The sequence below is a fragment of the Micropterus dolomieu genome, linkage group LG05 (genome assembly GCF_021292245.1).
Source record: "Micropterus dolomieu isolate WLL.071019.BEF.003 ecotype Adirondacks linkage group LG05, ASM2129224v1, whole genome shotgun sequence".
NCBI lineage: Eukaryota > Metazoa > Chordata > Actinopteri > Centrarchiformes > Centrarchidae > Micropterus > Micropterus dolomieu.
The window spans coordinates 871,527-894,364 of record NC_060154.1 but is presented as its reverse complement, the minus strand read 5'-3'; the positions used below and the strand labels follow the sequence as shown (position 1 = coordinate 894,364).

At 39.7% G+C, this 22,838-nt stretch overlaps 1 protein-coding gene across 9 annotated transcripts in view; it reads right to left on the bottom strand.

The window, feature by feature from the left end:
• Positions 1-15,962, bottom strand: part of mast2 (microtubule associated serine/threonine kinase 2) — a 208,362-nt gene extending 192,400 nt beyond the window's left edge. For 5 of the 9 annotated variants that reach the window (XM_046048968.1, XM_046048973.1, XM_046048975.1 and 2 more), the window contains exons 1-2: positions 15,560-15,962; positions 15,087-15,476 (exon numbers count right to left, since the gene is read on the bottom strand). In XM_046048968.1, coding sequence (XP_045904924.1) covers positions 15,087-15,161 — 75 coding nt within the window. In that variant the 5' untranslated portion in view covers positions 15,162-15,476; positions 15,560-15,962. The remainder of the gene's footprint in view (positions 1-15,086; positions 15,477-15,559) is intronic. The other 4 variants (XM_046048969.1, XM_046048970.1, XM_046048971.1 and 1 more) reach the window with 4 other exon arrangements.
• Positions 15,963-22,838: the final 6,876 nt, after the last annotated feature.

Sequence of the window (22,838 nt, the reverse complement as noted above, 5' to 3'; positions counted from 1 at the left end):
AATTTAGACTTGTTTATTTAATGTTATTTTACCGGATAATGTTTTACTTATTTAATTCAGTTTCAATAAATGACTTTAATGTTATCCATTTTTGGGGGGCAATTTTAATCTGTTGGCTTGTGTAAAGCTCCTTTATCAAGTTAACAGCAAAATCTTGTCTTTTTAGTTCAGATTCTCACATAATATAGCTTCTGAAAGATTAAAAGTCTGGTGACATACGAGGTCTAAGTCTTACTTATTGTCAACAGGACTGTGTGTCTATATCATAGCTTGATATTTCTTATTCCTCTGTTCGATAGAGCTCCATTGTTGTTAGAAAAAACTATTATAACCCAGAAAGTATTAAAAGACAGATTAACACATTGTTGGTTCTGGTCTTTTCATGTTATTTCCCTTACAACACAAACAAATATACCTAGAATAACACAAGCTTTATCCTTTAAGAGGATGTGGTGAAGAGGAAATAATCCTGAGTTTCTCACCTTTGCCACCTGTGCAGACTTTTTACAGTGAATTTTAATAGTACGGCCGTCTCAATCCCCCGAGGACAAAGCAAAGCTAAACAGAAATCAGCCACTGCCTGTGTCCTCCTCCTTCTTATTGTTTAAATCCGCTTGTTGTTCTTCAATCTGGTCAACGCATGAAATCATATTAGTTAAAACGCAATAGGAAATCCAGTTAAGCCTAAATACATTTATAAAACAATGTGGTCTACCATTTCAAATTCAGTCACAGCCTGCTGTGAAAATTACTCATTGGCAGATGGCACGTGATCAGCCAGCCACAACTGCTCTGCTATATCTAAGAACATAACAGATGGAAAAAAAGAGAGACAGAAGAAACGAGAGAAGAGGTGGAGGAGGTTAGTAGGAAGCGAGCCAAGAAAATGATGCAGAGCTAAGACAGAACATGGAGGTTATCAGCATGAACTGTAAGAGTGCCAGCAGTGTAAAAACACACACACACACACTATGGGCAGGTTAGCATTTGGTACAAATTCCTAGACTACCGTAATTAAGGTGTAATAAAAATGGCAATGATCCCTGAGGGGACATTCATAAGGAAACTATTTTGCATCAGTAATTATGTTTTGGAAGACATGAAATGCTGCTGCTGCAATATGTTCACTGCCAACATGTTTTAGTGCGATATTGCTTCACTGCACACTTACGTATAACTACGGTGTGGTTACCATTATTTTAGGGCTGGAGAAAGACTTTGTGGTTGCGCTGAATAAAAATGTAATCTGTCACACAGCATGAGATGTACAGATCCCGGTAAGTCAGGGGAACAAACATTATTCCAGAGAAATTGTTTGGCAGAGGTGATAAGCCACCCACATCCTGATGGATCCTATCTCATGATCTAGCAGATGACAGTCTAAACATTAAATGCAGAACATGCTGTATAAAATGGCGCCTTTGCTACCCTTAAGGTCGACGTATTAGTTCATAAATGTGTATGAAGTTTTATCTAGCATTAGTGGAGGTGGTCCGCTATAAAACACTGCAGCAAACCCTGAATTTGTGCATATAAATAGGTTACTTGTGTCAAATCAATTAATTTCTGCTCTCAAATTATGATGTGTTAAACAACAGGGTTAACATTTCAACATATGTTTAAGCATTCTCAAAGATAACACTTCATTTGCCTACAACAGGGAAAATAAGGAGTCCATCCATGTACGGGGATTACCATAAAACTCTGATTGACAGCCCGAGCTTTTATTTGCTAAAAATGACTGAAGTGACCCTGCCTATATTTGGGACAGGCCTTTAATTCCTCTTGCACAAAAGTGAAATAGGCTACTATGAACAGTTTTTATTAACAGAATATTACTTGTATAAAAATTATCCAATGAAACCAAATAGACGTCATTCATTTGATTTAGCTCCAACAGACGGCTTATGTGCTTTTATTTTGAAGGCAGCAACATAATGAAAACATCACGGTGCAGGAAGAGGAAAAAGTGGGAGAAGTTAGCAGACAGAGAGCGATGGACATGACAGGATTCATGTTGTGACAGTAACTTTACTCTCTTTCAAGAACACAAACTAATAATTTTTGTAAAAAAGCCTGACATTCACACACTTCTCACCGCACACAAACTGAACCGCTGCTTCCTTCACTGGCTTTGAATATTACCACTGAATATGATGTGTCCAATAAACACATTTCCACAAAAACAGGATGTCCTGATTATGTTTCCCTGATCCTAAACTGAGTCTTTCAATAAGAAGAGGGAGAATCTGCAGGTACAAAGTCTGACCCAATATTTATATTTTACTATATAATACAGCTGCAGACACAGTCGACACGGACTGCAGGTTTTAGCTGGTTACAGTTACAGCATGGGCAAATTAATGATGTCATTGTCATTTCCAGTTCCTTAAAACACACACATACACACACACACACACACACACACACACACACACGGGAAGATAATTTAATTATATTAGTGTAGTACAATCCCACCTGAACAGCAGCAGCACTGCCAAAACATCCAAATACCTCGAAAGCCGCATTTCGACCAAAGGAACTAAACCCCAGAACTACTAACCATTGGAATAACTCACTGCGTTTCCACAGAAGGGACCAGGGTCTAAATTTAGTTCTAGGGTCTTTACTTTACCCCCCAAAAAGTCCGTGATCGGGGGGGGGGGGAGCTTGCCTTGCAGTGAATTTCTGAATGGGCGATTAGAAGCTACTGGCTTTAAATCGGCTGTTTTTCAACAACTGCTCCTCTCTTTTCCACCGCTGTTTGCACACAAATAAATCACAATCAACAGTCAGATGGCCACACAAGTCTCGCCGAATTCCGCCTGAGATCATACATCGGCGTTAAATTTATTGCTCGGAAACAGCAGCCAGCGTGCAGCGGTGTGTTTACAGCGAACAGCTGATGGAGTAACTGGATCCAGAGTTGTTGTTTAAGTTTTCATCAGTCAGGTTTTACACAGAGCTGAAGTCGGTCTCCTCCTCTCCAAAACAAGAGGAACAGCCGATTACAGCAGCTAATAAAGCTCGTTAAAAATCACGTTTCTCCGACGCTCAGGTGGACACAGACACGAGTTCGGCTCTTGTCGGCTGGAAATGTTTTAATAACCTTCCAAACTGTCGCAATTTCATTTTTCTGTTGCTTTCTCTGTGCTGGAATTATTTTAAGAACTTCATGGCTTTATCCAGTTTTGATATTAAATGTGTAACAAACTTTATGGTGCGTCTCTTTATTATACAGAAAAGCTGTTTTACTAGTCAAGCACAGTGTGTAGTTTTTCATTATATTCCAATCAAATCTGATGTTTATTTATAATGTTGCTCATGGATAGTGGTTACAAATAATGATGCCTGTGCATCGCTTTGGACGGCCTACAGCCTACGTCAGCTGGTTAATTTGCCTAATTTTTACAGGTCTTTAAGACCACGGTGGAAACTCACACAACAGCGGGCTGAAGGAACCTTTTAGTTCCTTGAAAAGAGATCCGAGGACTTAAAAGTCCCGGGTACTTTTAGAGGAAAAACGGCTCAAGAATGTGTGCTGCTGTCCTGCATGTGGGTGTGCGTCAGAGTATGAGCCCATTGTTGCGTGTGTGCGCGAGGACTCATGTGCATGTGGCTGTGTGTGGCAGGAAGTTTTTCAGCTCTGACTAATCTTCCTGAACAGCAACAGAGCCAGTGAGTCTCTGAAACAGACTCTCAGTGATCGCTCTCATCGAGGCATCACAACAATGAACCGTACGAAAGCTTCTCAGCGGGCGGCCTCTTTGATATGAACACACCTTTTATGAGATCATCACAGTAAATCAATAAAATGTAATATGTACTCTGCAGGGCAGCCAGTTGTTTGATGCCTTGGCGGTCATAAATGTTTACAATCTGCCTGCCTCGCTGCAGCACAAGCAGGAGTAGTAAAGGGCAACACACACACGCAGCACTTAATATGCAACAAGACACCAACTCCTATAGTTTTTTACGTTAGCCTGTATACTTGCAGCGCCTTGATACTTGCCATCACAAGTTGATGAGTATCAAAACACTGAGACACGCCGCTGTCTTTCTTTCCAGCATCAATGCGAGCAATTTTATCACATTCATCACATCACAGATTGGCACATCTCTTCTGCCTGTCATCAGGTGTGTGCTGCAAGTTACGCCACGATATACATGATGTGAAGCGCCGGTCACTACCGGTGACACACTAGGCCGGTTACATTTACAGATAAGGTACTAGATCACATATCAATCTGCCCACCACTATTTCAAAGTGCATATTTTTCTCTTCAATCAGAGCCCCCATCCACACTAGGTGGGAACTTGCTTTGTGATCACTCATTAAATGTCAATATAGCTAACCACAAAGGTGTTTGTGGAAAGAAATTTAGCCTTTTTCACATCAAGGTGGTTCAGTGTGGACGGAGAGCTTTAAGAAAAATGTGCAGAGTCATTTCTGCAGCTACATCTGCCATCCATGGAGCACTGTAACACGCAGAAACAGGCCTTAACAAGTGGCATGTCTGAATCGCATAAAAACCTCTCTGAAAGCTTGTATTGTAACTCGCTGGCTTACTCTTCACTGCTCGCATGTTTAATTCCCTGAGGATTAAACTGATATCTGAAGTTGAATGCTTTAATCCTGGGCGTGTCACTGCCATGTGTGTGACTTTGTGGCATAATCGCACATTTCAGCTCTGTCACATCTGCAGGCCCTGATTGCCGCTGGTGAAAAAAATATAAATAAATCACAAGGCCATATGGAGTGTTTGCAGTGGAGAGGTTTATGTTGAAAGCAAATGTGAGCTTTCATTACCTTCTGAGTGATGTCAAGTGTCATGTCTGTCTTCCTCTATGCAGAGACCTTGTGCAACAAGGACTTAACAATATAATTAAAATTTTCTGATGTCTATACTGCAGCTATGGGCAATGATTGGCGCATATTTGTTTTGTAATGATGTCAAGATGGAAAAACGCTGAAAAACGTATTTAAGTGTGGATGAAATACTCAGACTTGGTACAGAGATATTCTGCTGTAAAAAAAAAAAAAAAAAAAAATGTAGATTTTAATTTTTGTACAGATTCATTTCAACTAATACCAACATGTGTTAAGCAAGTTTTTTTACAGCAAGATTTTCAATCTTCACTGCCGGCCTATTTTTAATAGAAGCCACGTCAAACAGCACAGAGCAGATGAACAGGCAGGAAGTCAGACACAGATTTTCAAGATAAAACACCCTGTTCAGACTCCAAATCGTATATCAACAATAAACAGTTAAAACACACACACACACAAAAAAAAAAAAAAAAAAATTTAACCACATAGCTACTTAAACATAGTAGAAGCACAGACATCAAGGACAACTGAACAAATCAACAAAATCTGATCAAGTCGGCCAAATCCGGCAGGAAAAACCCTCTTATTCTGAAATGCTCCATGCGGGATATGTAGCTTGCAAAAAGCAAAACCAAACCGGTTCACAGAGAGCCGTTATCCGTAGTAGAAGTACACAAAATCACAAATTAAATGCTCCGCTGCTGAAACACTTCAGTCACACAAAACCACAGCACAGCCCCCGCCTGTGTCTGTTCGCCGGACGCCATTATACCACCTATTCCTAGTCCAACCTATTATCCTCTAGTTCTGTTTGTTGTTTTAAAATGTACACGCTCTGTGCCCACTCTGACTGGTGAGTTCGAGCGTAACAGGAGACGCACGGCGAGCAGGTCTGTCACACAGTGATGACAACAGAATGAATTTGTAACTGCACAGGTAAGATGCGCTGTATGATGAAGTTACATTTTAATCGCTAATCGCGTTCTTTCAAATCGTAATTTCGATTTAAAAACGATTAATCGTTCAGCCCTAGTGCCCACATTTGACAACTCATGTCACAGGTTAGGCAACAGCTACTGGCTTTATGAACCACATCCACTGCAACGCGTTTCTTGACACACTGACATACATTTCAATCAGTAACACCACAGCAGGCTAATAATGATTCTGGTGTGTATGATCATGAAAGTATGCACTTTGAAACTTGAATTAATGACTTGCAGAACAAACACTCGAACCTTTAAATGCATGATAAAAAAAATACCAGATAATAAAGTCACACCAAAACGTTTATCTGTAAAGGTATACAGATAAAAAGCTACTGAAAGTAGGCAGTCTATTGTAAAGAGATTTAGGTGGCTATGGGTCCATGTTCTTGTGGTGAGTTTGGGCGGCTATAGTTAGCTGCTGAGCTGGGGGAAGCAGGATGTTTTGTTGGAAGCTCCTTTTCTGGCCACAGCCCAGAGGTTAATAACCCCCAATCAGGATGGGAAGGGACGGCCACAGAGATCACCACAGTCACACACGACGGCTCACGCCCGTCTTGTGATTTACACTGCAGCACGCTACATCAACATGCTGTAAAAACTGTCACACCCACTCAAACAGCTCTTGAAATGTGTATTGACACAGGTTCACGTGTAAACAGAGAGATTGTGGCATGAAAGGGGGGGGGGCAGAGATTGAGAGACGATCACAACCAGGAGGATCTGGCCTCAGACCAGCACTTAAAAGCACTCAGTGGAGGAAGTCAGGCGAGCACCAAACACCTGCCAAACACTGAGCGGTTTGGACTCTGGCTGCTGATTGGTCGACCTCATTTTGCTGACAGTGTCGCAGTGAAACTGGCTGACAGGGGATTTCATAAATGTGTTTCTTTCCACGTTTAACCTCTTTCAGATGCTTTTTTTAAAAAGTTTTTTTAATGTCACTTTTTAATCTAAATGGGGTTGAAATGGGTTCTTTTTCAGCCATGAATTAAATCAGTCACATATATTGGTCAAAGAGGAATCATGTTTTCAAAATCTGTTGGCCTATTTCCTGTTTCCATTAACAGCAATGTGCCCCCACTGGATTATTCTGATTCAGCTACAACATCCATGACTGTATCTAGTTTATGCTGCTTATCCTGTGCAGGGTCAGTGGGCGGTTTGTAGGGATGAGTGCTGAAACTCGGTATTATTAAACACAGCAGTATTGATAAGCTCCGACATCACCGGTACTTTATAACATTTTGGAGTTATCTGTTATCACACTGCAGCCTCTCCTCTCTTCTCTCTGTGTAGAGACGGTGAAGTGAAGGTAACTCCAAGATAACTCGAGTTGAGGACAGCTACGCTCGTTACATTTAGTAAAACACCAGTACTTCGAGAAAATATGCAGAACGTAATGTTTTAATCTGCTCTGTTCGCAGTCTCTAGAGCTAGCTCGGCTAATGGCAAATTGTTACAAACAAGCTAAAAGGAAAGCTGTCTGTCTGTGGTCTAACTGTTCAGCTTAGTTTGCCTGAATCTTAAAATGTGGCACATTCTCGTAAACTTAACCTGCAGGCTGAGACAAACCAGTCACTCTACCAGCGGTACCAGAAGGCAGTTAATCACACCAGTAGAAGAGGAGAAGGAGGAGGAAGGACAGGTTTTCATTCTTTCAAAACTTCACGCAGTATTTTGTAGGGCTGGACCCGAATATTCGATCGTTGGGTAGGCATTCGATTATTGTTATTCGCTGTTAATTACTATCAAAGATTCGAAGCTCAAAAAATTTAAATACTTATTACTTTACCGACATTTAGGATTTGTTTCTAGTGAGATATTATTGTGTGTTTATATAGTGACTTTGCTGCTGTAAACTTTACTGTTGCTGCCCTAGAGATGACATTTATTTTATATTTAAAATAATAAAATCTAACACTTCAGCAATCTAAAATATTTTCACAGTATTAAATGCTTTTTATTTATAGTCATATTGCTGTACCCTTAGGTGATTTTGACTTTTTAAGCCTGTTGCTCTCTAGCAATGCTCTTTGGACATAACTTATAGCTGTTATATTTAACAACATGCTGTAGTCACAACACCTCGAGCACCACGGTGATGTTGAGTTACCCCACAGGGTTGTCAAGCAACATGATCAAATATTGTATGGTATGACTTTCATCTTCCTTTTCCTTAACTCCAACACTGGAGTGCACATTCAACATCATACAACCTACCCGCCACACAGATCTCCGGTACATTTAGATACTAAAAAAAAGGGCCAGAGCGAGGACCCTACTGATATGCAAGAAATGATTAGTTTTCTTTGTCCAAATAATTCAGATTTTTGACAGCCTAAAAGGTGCTCAAAAAACTCACAAACACTTCGCACACATGTCAGAAGTGGCAAACATGTACCTGTCAAACGGGTTTCGCAAATGGGAGTGGTCAAATGGCTCACTAGCGCCCCCTACAGAGCAGCCCCCGTGGAACAATTTACCTAGCTGCACGAAAATTTGGAGGCAGATGTATCAACGTGCTAAAAAGCCTCTTGGAGCGATTCCCTAAACCCAACAGGAAGTCAGCCATTTTTAATTGAAAGTTTATGGCAATTTTAAGGCACTTTTCACCGTTTATATGCTCAGTACTATAGCGAATTCCTCCAAGAGAATTAATTGGATAGACTTCAAATTTTTGCAGCGCAATCTAAAGACCTTCGCTATTAAAACTTGTGCAAAGTGTGAGTTTTCGTTAAAGGTTGTGTGTTTGGTGTGGCGTTGAATTGGTATGGATTGACTGGTTGCAGCCATATCTTCCATTTCCATGGCGAAATGCAGAGGCTGTGTTCGAAATGGAAGGCAGTTGCCTCGCTGCTGAATTAGACAGCTGCCTCAGAAGGCATCACTTTGAAGTGAAGGCATCTCCGTTTACATTGGTTTCGAAGAACCTTCTAGGGCAGCACTTACAGCAACGCGTGATGTCAGCATGCCGTCTTGCCTTAGCATCAGCTAACTAGCTATTGGAAAGCCAAATGGCTAGCAGACGCCTCAGAAATCATACTGAACAAACTTGGTTGGTTACAGTCACGGGCTGATAGTTCAGTGTTTAGTTCTCGCTAGCTTTTCAAAAATCGAAGAAAGAAAATGACTAAAAACATTTAAAAACTAATACTTGTGTACGAATTAGGCTTGTTTTTCTGCCATCTTGACCAGTTTTTGAAAGCTACAGCTTTTTTCTCAAACAGCAGCAGGCAGAGTTAACCTTGCAGGTTTCTTCTTGTAACATTCCAGTTTCCCTCAGTCTGTCCTACCTGTTGCATTTACAGGTCCACACAGTGAGCTAACACATAGTTAATCAGCCACCCAGGGAAACTAAGATAACCCAATATACACAGTGAGGTGAATACACACAAGCAGAATGACTGATCTCAGTAATACACAAGCAAACAAGCCTCAGGGGACACAACAAAACAAACAATTGCTTCTAATGTTCAACTTTTCAACAGAGAACAGACAACTGCCAAACACAGACACTCAACATTAACCTCGAGCCGCCAGGTTATAAAACGTAATGAGTCCTGGACAGTTTCATATTTATCAGTTTAATCTCAACCTTCAAACTCTACATACAACTAATTGTGTCACGGTTTGATCAATCAAGAGAAATGTGTTCTTCTATGAAGAAATCTTGCCCTGTATTTGAGGAAAAGACTCTTTCCTGTTCATGTCACCTTCATCTGACGCAGTTTGTTTATACGGTGATGAGGCAGAAAATATGGACTAGGATGAGAAATTAGACAAACTCGCAAAGTTCCATCATAATGGATTTTACTGGGGAAACACTCCTTGGAAAAAACAAACACAACTTCTAACAGACAAAGATTGAACTACTGACTTGTTTTGTGTGAATGCAGCTCATCGTTTCTCCAACATGGGAGTATGTGTCTATTTTCAGGGGAAGGTTAGAAGCAGCAATAACAACAAACTATTATCGATGCTACATTTGAGTCCATTATTTGGTCTCAGCACACATTAGGCAAAGCATTAAGGAGCCCAGGTGTGCTGCTCTGCTCATTAACTCGATTTAGTGTTTACCAGAGTTAAATGTTTATTACAGGTCATTTGTGAGAATCATTAGCGCCGGCTGAATTTAATCTTAAACAAACATTTAGTTGGTGGGCTGTTAATTTAACTCAGCCCACAACTAAACTGCATCTCTGTCTGGGAAAAAGAGGATGGAGAGGACCAGGGAGAGGCGGTAGAGAACGAGAAAGGCAAGGAACATTTAATAAAGGTTCTGTAAAGCCCCTTTCATAATGGGACAAAAAAACCCCACAAATTTTCTGGCACAATGCTAGCAAGGAACATTTTTGTTTTTGTTTTACAGTCTACAAGATCAACATGCAGCAGCGATTTTGTTCTTCGTATCGTGCAAGATGTAACACAGAACGGCGAGGTGAGAGAGCTCCTTCTCGACGGGAAGAGGGAATTAGGATACCTGCACATGCTCGCTATATTTTGGTGTAAAAAAAGGAATCTGTGAACGGCAGAGTAATGTGACATTCAGCTCAGTGTGAAATCAGCACATCACTCAGTTGCAAAGACTACGGGGAAGGGAGACTTGAAATAGAGAGGCATAATGCGCCACTAAGCAGGGCCAGAGTGATGGATTTCCTTCATTAAGGAAGTTGTTTAGGAAGCTAAAAAACCAGGCTTCTGTTCTTGCTTTTGTCGGGATTTAACAGACCAAAGCTTAATTTGAAGCTTCACGTGAAAAGCTGCGGTTAAGACAGAAGAGGCCACTTCCTGACCTTACAAACTAAAAAAGGTTAGAAAAGTGAGAACACACATATGAGTAAAGCTTTAATGAATTTTAATGCTTTGTCGTGTCCCTTTCGTGTGGTTTCATTTCTCCTGCCCCCATCGCGTTACCCAGATTGACACAAGATAATCAGATGCTGCGCACTAAAAAATGCTATTTATATGCACTGATGTAGGTACGGGAGACTTCTAGATTATAATTCTGGTTAATGAGAGCATTATAATTAATGTCATTCACCCTCTTGCATCTGTGCCTCCCTATTAGCGCCCTTCTAGGCACCTTAAAATGGCACACATTAGCCATTTGGGCTTCATCAATCAGCGCCTCGGCCTGTGCTGCACTGGGACGACTATCAGCCGGGAGTCCCAGAGGTCGTTCTGGCTCAACGGCTCCTCAGCTGCACTCTGATCGCTCATAGCTGGTTAAACCATGGGAGGAAAATCAATCTCCCATATCATTACAGGGGAGGGTAGCAGGTTTAATGGTTAACTTAAAAAGGTACCTAATGAACAGGAAAGAGCAAAGAGCCAAGGCTACCGTCGTAGAAAACAGACTTTGAGATCATGTAACTCTAATGAGGCTGGGTATCGTTTAAAAACGTTCAATACTACATCCAATTAGGACTGGACATTATTTTTAAAATCGATTAATCTAACAATCATTTTTTTTTAAATTAATTAATAAAAGATTGCTAGTCACTTCAGGAACATTGTCTGACTGTTTGTGTGTAGGACTGCTTTGCCTTTAAGTTTAATTTAAAAGCTGAAAGCTAAGTTAGAGGTATTTTGTAATTTTACAATTCATTATCCGAATAGTCGATTATTCGTTTCAATAATCGTTAGTTGCAGTCCTAATTCTAAAGGTGATTTCTCTACAAGAAAAGCAGGAATGCGTGAAACCAAACGAAGATACTGTGACCAAACCTTTAAGACAGAAGCAGCTAAAAAATTGGCACTAATAAATCTGTCAAGGTTAAAAACTGCACATTTATTAAAAAATTAAAGTATTATTTAGAAATTGAAATTTTTTAAAATTTTCAATTAAATTTTCAAGTATTCAACAAACAAAAACACCACATTTTTAAAACTACTTTAGCAAGGCCAAATAAATAAATAAAAATACATTTTTAAATGTATTAATCTTTATAAATATGACAAGGCCAAAACATTTTAAAATAAATTTGTTGATGCCAAGATGGATTATTTGTCCAAAAAAACAAAACAGACAGTTTTAACATTTACGCATTTATGTTTTTAAATACATCTGTCGAGAGCACAAATGGGGAATTTGGCCTTGAGAGAGAGAGGGAGACAGTCACGTCTTTACTTTATCACACTTTCCAGACATTTGGGAACCATTAATCAGGCTGACTGAAATGATGCACACTTGTCCTGTACCCGTTATTTCAATTAAACTAGTGTGAGCAGCTTACATGTAATGTTTCTTCAACTGTCAGGAAACTAAAGGTCCCTGGACAGAAAGAGCGGACGGGTTCTTTGATTGCAGAGGATGTTGGTGTGTGTGTGTGTGTGTGTGTGTGTGTGTGTGTGTGTGTTTTTAAAATGTTGCCAGGGAGAAAACACAAACACAAACTCTCACGTTAGGAAATGACAATGACATCATTAATTTCCCCCATGCTGTAACTGTAACCAGCTAAAACCTGCAGTCCGTGTCGACTCTGACGGTCTGTAAGAGAACCTGAAGAGCTGCCAGAGGACGGGCTGTGATCACAGTTGCTGTTTGTGTCTATACACAAGCCAGCGCTCCTACATGGAGGATCTGTGTGTGTGCGTTACATGTGTTGGACGCTTCGTACTGCCTTCAGGTCAGGATATGGTAAAAACGTATCTGCAATTAAAGTCAAGTTGGCAGCAGGTTCTGTTTACAAGGAATAGACTTGATGTTTTTCTGCAAACATGCCGAAGGGATGCTGATGACTGGTCTACAATACCTGCAACATTATCCAACAATATCCGGTTTGGTTCAAAAACAATTACTCAACAGGCATAAGATTTATCAATAAATTTACAGCTGATTAACTGTTTAAGGCATCCGCAAAAAATACAGATTATTCTCTGGTTCCAGCTTCTAAACTGTGAGGATTGGCTTTGTATCATTGTTTGGACAAAGCAAAACATTCAAGGACGTCTCCACGGGCTGTTTGATGGAAAACATAATCAATAGATTAACTGATTTTGAAAATAACAGCCATATTTTTTTCACAGATTAACAGATAAATCCAAGCTGGCGGCCCTGGGAAGCATTACAGCACCACAACAGGGACATGAATTATTACCCAGCATTCCAGAGCGTAAGCAAAAGAAAATAAGTCGTACAGGATGAAAACTCCCTGTCTGGTTTATACGGTTTCACCCAAAAAAAAACTATAAAAACAGCAGCAGCTCAAAAACATCTGTCCGACTTCCCACGATGCCATAAAGCCTCTAAGTCAACACCTCCCTCCCCCGACTCAGACCTCGTCGTTAAACGTCTAAACTGTCCCGTTAAGTTGATCTTAGTAACAAGAAATGGTTATAAAACATGACAGTCTGGTGCAAATCTAAACAGTCGGACTACATTTCATCTCGTAACTCGCATGATGTCCCTAAAGGCAGGGGTGGTGCGGTAATATTGCATGACAAGAGTCAGTCATATCGAGCGTCTGGAGAACCAAGAGGAACATGACTTCATGCAGAAATATGAATCTATGAGCTGCAGCTATGACTACATCTTTGGAAGTAGCTTTCATTATTTTAAGAACCGTGTCCATGTTTATTGCAAACTAAGACTAATAAAATCAAAATTTTTACAATTAAAAACATGTGTGAGATGCCCGAATAACGTTTCAAACAAGCAGCCATTGATACGGATTCCTTTCAGTCCAGCACGCAGCTACAGGTTGTTTTCAAAGAGGGTCATAGCGAATGTTGTGTAGATATACAGGAAGCAGAGTGATGCAGGTGTATGATTTTTTTTTTTTTTTAGGGATGCACCGATCCGATATCAGATTTCGGCCCGATACTGAATCAACTAGCTGGAATCAATTAGAAGCGCACGATGCATCAGCAGTGCGCACGTCGACCTGAACATCTTGTTAGGAGAGCTAACATAGTATTCTGTTAAGAAGCGATATTTAAGACAAGGCTGATGTTGCCTAACACAAAAAAGAATGGGCGGGCGGATTGATGGCAAAAGTGTTGCTACTGAGATACCTGCATCTCTCAAAACTTTTAATTTTAACAATATTAAAATGTTTATCCATTTTCACAGGAGGAGGACAGATACCAATGCAGGCTCCCCCCCTTCCTAAAATAACTGCTATATCACATAAACGCATCATCGTTTCAGCGATAGGGTGTCTTAGTACACTTTAGACCTTCCACCCAGTGCCCTGCATTGCATTTGTTTCCCTAAGCAACCCACCACACACACACATAACCATTCATACACCTGGCCACAGTATCCAGCATTGAGCGTCCACAACCACGGAGTAAAAAAAACTAACATTAATTTGGTCAATCGCAAGAAAAAATCCATGCAGAGCTGCAGGAACAGAGAAAGGAGAATCCCCAGAAACACCCAGACATGTTTTACTGACTGGTGTCTTTCAGAAAGACGGACAGCATCCAGGTAGGCTGCATATATAAACGCACTGAATGTGATCATCATATCAGCTGCAGTCATGAAAGTAGAAACTAAGCAATCGCTTTTTGATATTTCCCTAAAAGGTGACTCACACACATGCTGTTTGTCTCAGCAGGTTTTTATTTTATTCCTTTAATTGTTGAATAAAATGTGTGCACACAAAGCGCCCAGTTTATAACGCTTTTCCATTACCATAAATCAGCAGCCTGTAATGTTATTATACTGACGTGTGACTGGGTGTTTTCAGGCTGTTCTGGGTTCTGAAGCTTTCTTGGCTGCTGTTTTTGTTCGCTTTTACCAAGATTGTAGCTGCGCAAACAATCTGGATTCACGGTGACGATCCTGAATAAGAGGAAATACCGTGGGAGGTCTGCCTGGTGATATAATAAGCAAACAATAGTAGGTTAAAAGCTTGATTAAAACCCTAACCCATTACAATTACAGGTGAACAAATTGTTTTACCTAGTTTCTATTTAACTCTTTGTTTATTTGCCTGTTTCTTTTATGTTTTATGTAAAGACCTTTGAATTGCCTTGTTGCTGAAATGTGCTATACATTTAAGCCTTGCCTTCTCATAAATCTTATATGAGCAATTCTAATGTTATTTAATATTAGAAACCCACCCTTACTAGAAATACTCCTGGACTCCTAATGAACACATGACTTGTTATAATATAAATGGAGCAAAACATTTAAACACAGGTCATATATATCGCCCTGTGCGTGCGCTTGCAGGCTCATTGCGGATCAAGGACACCAACTTGCACAACTTTATCACCTCAGAGTGACACACTGCCTGCATGACTTCAGTACTCACCGCATCCTTCTCTTCCCTCTGAAGCTGCTCCATGTTACAGAGTTTCCTCTTGTTCTTGTTTTCCGTCCTCTGCATCTTCTTCCACTTCCCTGTAAAAACACTCCCTCGTGTGTGTCTGTGACCCAGCTGACAGCCTGTCTTTTTTTTTTTAAATTTATGGCTGAATGACCTTTCCCTAAACTGACTAGCTTAACGTGTCAGTCCATCGCTTGTTGAAGCAGTTTAGAGTCGAGTCCACTCAAGAGTTTGTTGCAGCCAGGCCATTCCTGGTCCGCAGCCAGTCCTGCGGCTCCGGGCAAGCTAATCCAAAACGTGCCGAGTCCACATCTGGAAAACCCGTTGTGACAAGCTGTCAATCAACCCTGCAGCTCCAGCAACCACTAGTTTCTCCTTAAAAAAAAAAAAAGACAATAACAAAGGGGAGTTTATAGTCGTTTACAAAGGCAGCTGGTAATTAGAAAGGTAAAAATCACCCGTGCTAAGCTGTCGTCTTGGGGTCTGGCAACAGTTCATCCACCCTAACTCGTTAATTATTTAGTTAGTTAGTTAAAACGCTTGCTGCTAGCTACCTGTGGGCTAGCTCCCTGCTGCGTGACTAGCTAGCCGGGCTACCTGCTAACGTTCACCTGCCCAGAATCACCGTAACACCCAGGCAGGTCCGTCTCACTCCTAACGGGCGGTTTCAGATGATTCCCGCCTGAATTCTGTGCGTTTTCTCCGTCTCGGTGATTTATCCGACAGTGAATGTCCCCTTCGCTTGTCCTTCCATCCTCAGATAAAGGCTACGGCTCTGTGTGTGTGGAGACACCGGGTCGAGCTCTGTGTCTAACCCCGGCGCGGCACGGTTCGGCTTGTTTCCTGACTCACTGACTCCGGTCACCGGCTGTCAAGCTAGCGAGAACGAGAATACAACATCCGGTTGAGTTGAACGAAAATAAAAGCATAGTTTTCATTTTATTATTATTATTTTTTTATTTTACCAGGAAGTCCCATTGAAATCAAATATATATTTACAAGAGAGACCTGGCCAAGGTAGCAGCCGTACATGAACACAGCATATGAAAATGCAACACAAATTTCACAATAAAACATAAAATGCTAACAAAAAGCACAGCTTTGAAAACACAATGCCTCTCAAGAAAAACAACAACATGCCTCAATCACCATATTCTTTATGACAGTCTTAAATTTATCAGCTCATATACACGTTTCTAATTAGAGATCTTTTTGCAAATTAGTCTATGCAGTTTTCCCTAGATCTGGCAAAAACCGGGGTGAAGCATAGGTCCGGTGCAAAGGGTGCTGGAATAAAAATAAATTTTTGTGTCCCGGTATTATGTACATGAGATGATGATATGATATATACAGTAAACAGTATACAATATCAACAGCCACTCAAATTGCTACAAACAGAACTTGGAAACAGATCGAAAACCTTTTGTGAGGGAAAGACATCCATCTACTTTGCGAAAGAGGATTTTCAGAAAGATGATTGTACCTTTCCTTTTAATGAGATGTGTAGGAAATGCAATTTGAATGTTAAAGATGCATAGATAGATAGATTTTCATGTAGGAAACTTTATTTAAATAGCACACACAGACTCAGTGTGCTTCACATAAAAAAAAAAACTTACAAAAAAATATATACAAAAAAATATACAAAAATGCATTAAATTCAATTTAAATTTAAGAATAAAATAATAAAAATCAAGAAGTATTCGATCTTTTATTTAAAAAGAATAAAATCAAAAGGTAGTGCACGTTATCATCATGTTTCACATAAATTTATATTGACGTCTTTGCAATTTGCAAGGGTCACAGATTTTATTTCGAAGGCGCACTAATCTTCTTCCTGTCTTTGGTTTCAGCTTCACCTGCTGACACAGCAAACTCACCACCTTGTTATATACAGTCTGTGCTCACCACATGCGAGAAATATGTAAAAACCATTTGTGTTGAATACCTGCCTCTGTTTGTGTGTGTGTGCGCGCGCGCGTGTGCGTGTGTGTGTGTGCGCGTGTGTGTGCGCGTGTTGGTTTTAGTTTATTAGCTTTGTTGGAGTCTGCTGCCACCTGCTGAAAGACAATAAAACGTGCCTTGAATATGTTTTTAACTTATTTCTGCAATATTTTCAGAAATGTTACCTGCCTTACTGAGACTGGTTTTTTAATTATCTTAATTTTTAATTAAAGGGAATAAGTAAAATCCTGCAGTTATTATGATGGTGAAACAATAAAAAACACCTGATAATATTTATGATGTATTTATGATTCATCCCGAACATCCAGTGTGTTTAATTATCTATACAGTATAATATATTTAGTGATCAGACCACTGTGTCTTTTAACATCTAATTTACATTTCACTATAGGCTGTATGCTACACTATATTTAAATCATTTCTTCACAGCGACAACTAATATAAATAAGTCAGCATTCTTTGCAATTTGTAACCTGAAGTGTTGCTTTGTGTTTGTTTGTTTGATCCAAGAAAGAAGACAAACAAGACCGATGTTGTTTTCTCCCCTTTTATTGAAAAAGGATCTTTCTTCTTAATTTTTTTTTTACCCCAAAACATTTTCAACGAAGAGAACATGCATAGAAATACAGCTGGTCTTTGTCGAACAGCGACAACGACAAAAAAAAACTTGCATTGATGTACACACCATCCCTTTAATATGTACATACATGAGATGTGGTTTCTAAAACCACACAGACACTAAGAAAGACACTAAGTTTGACCTTTGACCTTTCTGGGGAATTACACACAAAACAATATTCAAACTTGATCATGTTACACCTGATCTGACAACACAAGTTGTTCACTTTGGTTGATCTTATTGCTTTTTAAATATATCATTACGGTGCTCTTCTATGGTGTTGCCTTTTTTTCCATGTTTATAAAACTCTGATTCATATTAAGCCAAAAAACAAGGCCATTAAAACTGCTGCATTCATGGTGATTGTCAAAAAACTGGACATATTCATCCAAAAGTCAAGTTTGTTTAAATCAATTCAGCTTCACAGCTAAAAACAGATGACATGGCACTTTAAAACCCAGGCCTAAAACACCAACAAAAAGCAAACACAACAGGCTATTATTGCACAGTAACCCAAAAATTGCATATTTCAGTAAAAAGTATTAGAGGCCAGTGAAGCCACAGTTCATGCACGTAAAGGAACGGCTAACCTACTATACAGGGAAATCAAGAAAAACTCACAAATAAATTAAATGTGGAGAAGCCAGAGCGAAATACCCAATTTCAGAAAAGTTCTTTTTCACAGTGACCGAAGTTTTGATGAACTTTAGATTCCTAGACGATTGATATTTTTAAAAAGTGATTGTCATCTTGAGGGAAATTCAAACATAAAAAGCTTATTCAATTTAGCAAAAAAGAAAAAAAACAAAACAACAAAAGCTGTATTGAAAATATAAATAAAAAGCTAAAAGTGTGGTCCATTTTTTGGGTTACAAAAATGAGATGTCATCACGCACAAAAAAAAAAGAAATGAAATTTCTTTCATGTTAAACAGATGCGTTGCCCAAACCTGCTGAACAGCTCGATGAGTGCGGTCTGTAACATGTACTGTTTTATTAACACTGATGCTGCACGGGTTACTGTTTCAGCAGGAAAAACTGGGTTGGACCCATTTATACTTTTTTAAACATCTGAAGTGAACTAACTGAAACGCTCTGGAGTTAAGGGACGATGAGGAAAAATTCCTAAATTGGTGTTTTATTTGTGAGTAAATGCACAAAACATCATCTACCAGCTATTTGACCAAAGTGCCTATTAGTAGTTCTGTAGTATTTTCCACATGTTATCAGTAGATGGCCATTTTTATGCCAATTTTATTGTACAATTAGGACAAAACAAAAAGATATCTACTGTACCGTCAGAGAGTATGGCTTTGGTTCCACAAGCTGCTCAAACCACATGCGACTACTCTACATACTAACTACAAACAGCAGCCTCACCAGGTCACGGTTTTGGCTTTTTCAAAGCCCCTTTCCTGCTGGCATCACGTGGAGTTTTGTTTCTTGAATCCCTGTTAAAGTACAAGACTGAAAATGGCTTCTGAATGGGAGCTTATGATTATAAGCTAACAGAGAATATTTCCTCTCATGTGGTTGCTATATTACAGACTGAAATTAGGTATCATCGACATTTTTCATCTGCCTAGACCACAAAAACTGCTAGACTTGGATTAAACTGACCCGGATTTGTGAAAATGAGGGGGGAAAGACTTAATCAGAAGCTATGAATCAGAAGCCAACTTCAGCCAAACTCAGACTGGTCTCATATAAATGAGAGAAAACACTTCAGTTGATGTCCTCAACAAAAGCCCCTCATAACAGTTACACACATTACACCAACAATAAAACCATTATAAATCATTCACATTCATAAACTCATCTTCAACGAGCAGGAGTCGACCAGCGCTAACATTCATCAGCACTCAGAAAGGCGCCACTCAACTGAAATGTTTCTCCAGCCGATAAGAGAGCCAGAATTTCCAGCATTTTCGGCTTGAAATGATGATGATTATGATGATGAAAAGGATCACGGGGCTGGTGCACTACCGGAAGGCTGGCTGCAGGGGGCGCTGGTGGTGAGCCGGTCCCAGGACAGCAGAGGAAGAGGAGATGGAGGAAGTCCAGGGCCTCATGACACCCCAACCAGGAGAGAAGGCGAGCTCACAGAAGCCTCCTGCGTTTTCACCTGAAACACAAAGGAGGAGACATTCAGCGAAGTTCGCATTGTGGTACTTCTGCATAGCTTGGCCACATTTTTTAATAAAACATTCCTTAAAATTAGTAATTAGTCCCCTTAGAAACTGAATTAATTCCCTCACATTAATACTGTTGAATGAGCTTCATTCCCAATCCCGACAAAACATGTTCTTTATTTGCCACAAAAACTTTATGAAGCTGCAATCGTCGTCGAGTTTATACCATCTTAATGTCAAGGTTCTGCAGCATGCCATGGGTGATAGCAGGAGGAGGATTTATTTCAGTTCTCATTTCTAATTATTGACAGTTTTCCCAACGTAATTGCACTTCGAAGTAATTAAATAACAACAAGGCATCATTTTAATATGTAACTCCTTCACTACTAGTTTTAGACCAGGGTTCGAGATACGAGGGGGCTCAGCATGGCTGCACTTCTCCAACATCAGCTATTGTGCGCACAGTTTTGACCTAACAGGTTGAGGCCGCGACCTAAAACTCAGTTGTATTGTACTGTATTAGACTCTGTACTGACTGCTGCTTATTTGTTTAGTGTTATTGGCTTTTCGATGCATCCTCCAATTAGTAGGCTACAGCGCTACAAATGATAATATGCTTGCTACTGTGGGTCACCGAATTGCGGTCTCTCCTTGAGCAATAGCGGTTGATGGCATTTTTCAGGCGATTGAAACATAACGGATTGCCTAGTGTGAGGAGGCCTACACCCTGTTGTAATATCACAGACATCTGGGGCAAGTAGTTCCACAAATTTACAGATATATAAACAAAAAGAGCAAAGAACCTGAGCAGAGGGAAGAAGGGTGTCTAAATTAAGAAAGAGGTGGGTGCCAATTTATGCAATTTGATGCACGACTTACTCAGGTGAAATGATGTAACTCCTGGGTAGGTGACCAAATGATTAATTTAAAGGAACTAACATTTACTGCGCACACAAGATGGTAATTCTAAGGGAATGATTTGTAATGTTTCTCCCTTCAAACCTTTATACTCGGTGGATTATGGGTGTTAGAATAAACACAAACTGAAATTCCAAACATTTCCAGTGAGTAAAATATTAACCTTCACACTCCTGTTTTGTGTTAAACAGCACACGCCATGCAAAACAAATCGTTCCAGTGTAACGGTACTCTGTAGAGTGTTCTTATAAACAAACAAAGTTCTGTTTCCATTTAGTGTTTCTTATGGTCTTCCTCGGTATCTCATCTACCCGTTTTCTTTGTGTTCTTCACACTTTACGGCTTGCATGCACCCGCCTCGGTAGTGAGCATCACTGTAGTAATAATGTGTGTATACTCATGTGCTTGTGTGAGTGTTAGTAAAGCAAGACATATTAAAAAATAAAACAAACAGGGACCCATGTATTAAAACATTGCTCCAAAGAGCCACTAGTGTTTAAAGGATCCAACTGAAATCACAAAAGTCATCTCTGTTGCAGACAAAACTTACTGTCAAGATGATATTCAAATGTTTCGTTTTTATTCTTAAAAGCATGAAAAGGGTCTTTATGTTTGAGAAACGCTGCTCCAGCCTGAAAGCCTCAGTGCGCATGTTTGACTGGACGACTCAGCCAACTGTAGCTTACAAGGTCAAACTGTTGACTTTTTAAGCTGCTCACTGTGTTACAGCTAAGTTCCTTATGTGACACCTACAAATACGTTGTCACAACTGTTCAGTTGTTTTGTGTAATAGCCTGTTAAAAAAGGGCACAATGTGAATGTATTTTTGAGGGTGCAATTGCTCAATGACGCCACAAGAGGAAGTGTTCACTTATGTGAGCGCTAGTAGGGCTGCAATACATTTATAAGCACTTTTAAAGTCTTCATTATGTTGTTCTGACAACGTTTTATGTGTAAACAGTGATTTATCCAGTTGAGAGACTTTGAATTGAAGTTTAGTTGGCTCCCGTGTAAAAACTGTAACTAAGATGGCGCGGCCTTCCTCTGTCGATGTTTTGTTTATGGTCATTGCTCCTGGACATGTGCACCTTTCTTTGTATTTGCTAAGGCTAAAGATTGAAGTACGGTTATTTAAAAGTTTGAGTTGAGAACAAGGGGCGTCACTTTGTGCTGAAAAGTGATGGTGACATTTAAGGGCTCAGATTAGGGGTGCAGAAACGTGAACAAAACGACAAGATATTAGAATAGATTTTCACTACTGTGATATATGATTTGGGGTAAGGTGACCAGATTTGCTGCAGTCACTTTCTGGCAAGAGGAATACTGCATTTTATGTGTTGTTTTGGCCATTTAAAGGTATTTTAAGAGGTAAAAGGTACTAGGTGAGTTATAATCTGTCAAATTTAACCCTCATGAATATAATCAAAAAATTCAGCCAATAAGTAGAGGCTGCAATTACTTTGTGGCAAGTAGAATACTGAATTTTGTGTGTTGTTTTGGCCATTTAAAGGGATGTTAAGAGCTGTGTGTATATATATATATATAAAGGAAACACAAAATTCAGGTGTAAGGTGACAATACAAAATATAAAAATATATTGTAATATAATGTGGTACTTAGCAACTTGTTTGTTTTTAGTTTATGGTACTTTCTTGGACAATGCACATTCGTTTCTTAGATGTTTATATTGCATTGCATGTTTCTTATTGTGCAAATAAACCTTTGTTATTTAACGTTTCTTGTTGTAAGCAATTTATCAGAACCATCTTAAATACTTTCAAAAGTGATGGCGACAAAATCAGCCATTTCAAAAGTGGTGGCGACAAAATCAGCCATTTCAAAAAGTGATGGGGACAAAATCAGCCATTTCAAACAGTGATGGGGACAAAATCAGCCATTTCAAAAGTGATGGGGACAAAATCAGCCATTTCAAAAAGTGATGGGGACAAAATCAGCCATTTCAAAAAGTGATGGGGACAAAATCAGCCATTTCAAACAGTGATGGGGACAAAATCAGCCATTTCAAAAGTGGTGGCGACAAAATCAGCCATTTCAAAAAGTGATGGGGACAAAATCAGCCATTTCAAAAGTGGTGGGGACAAAA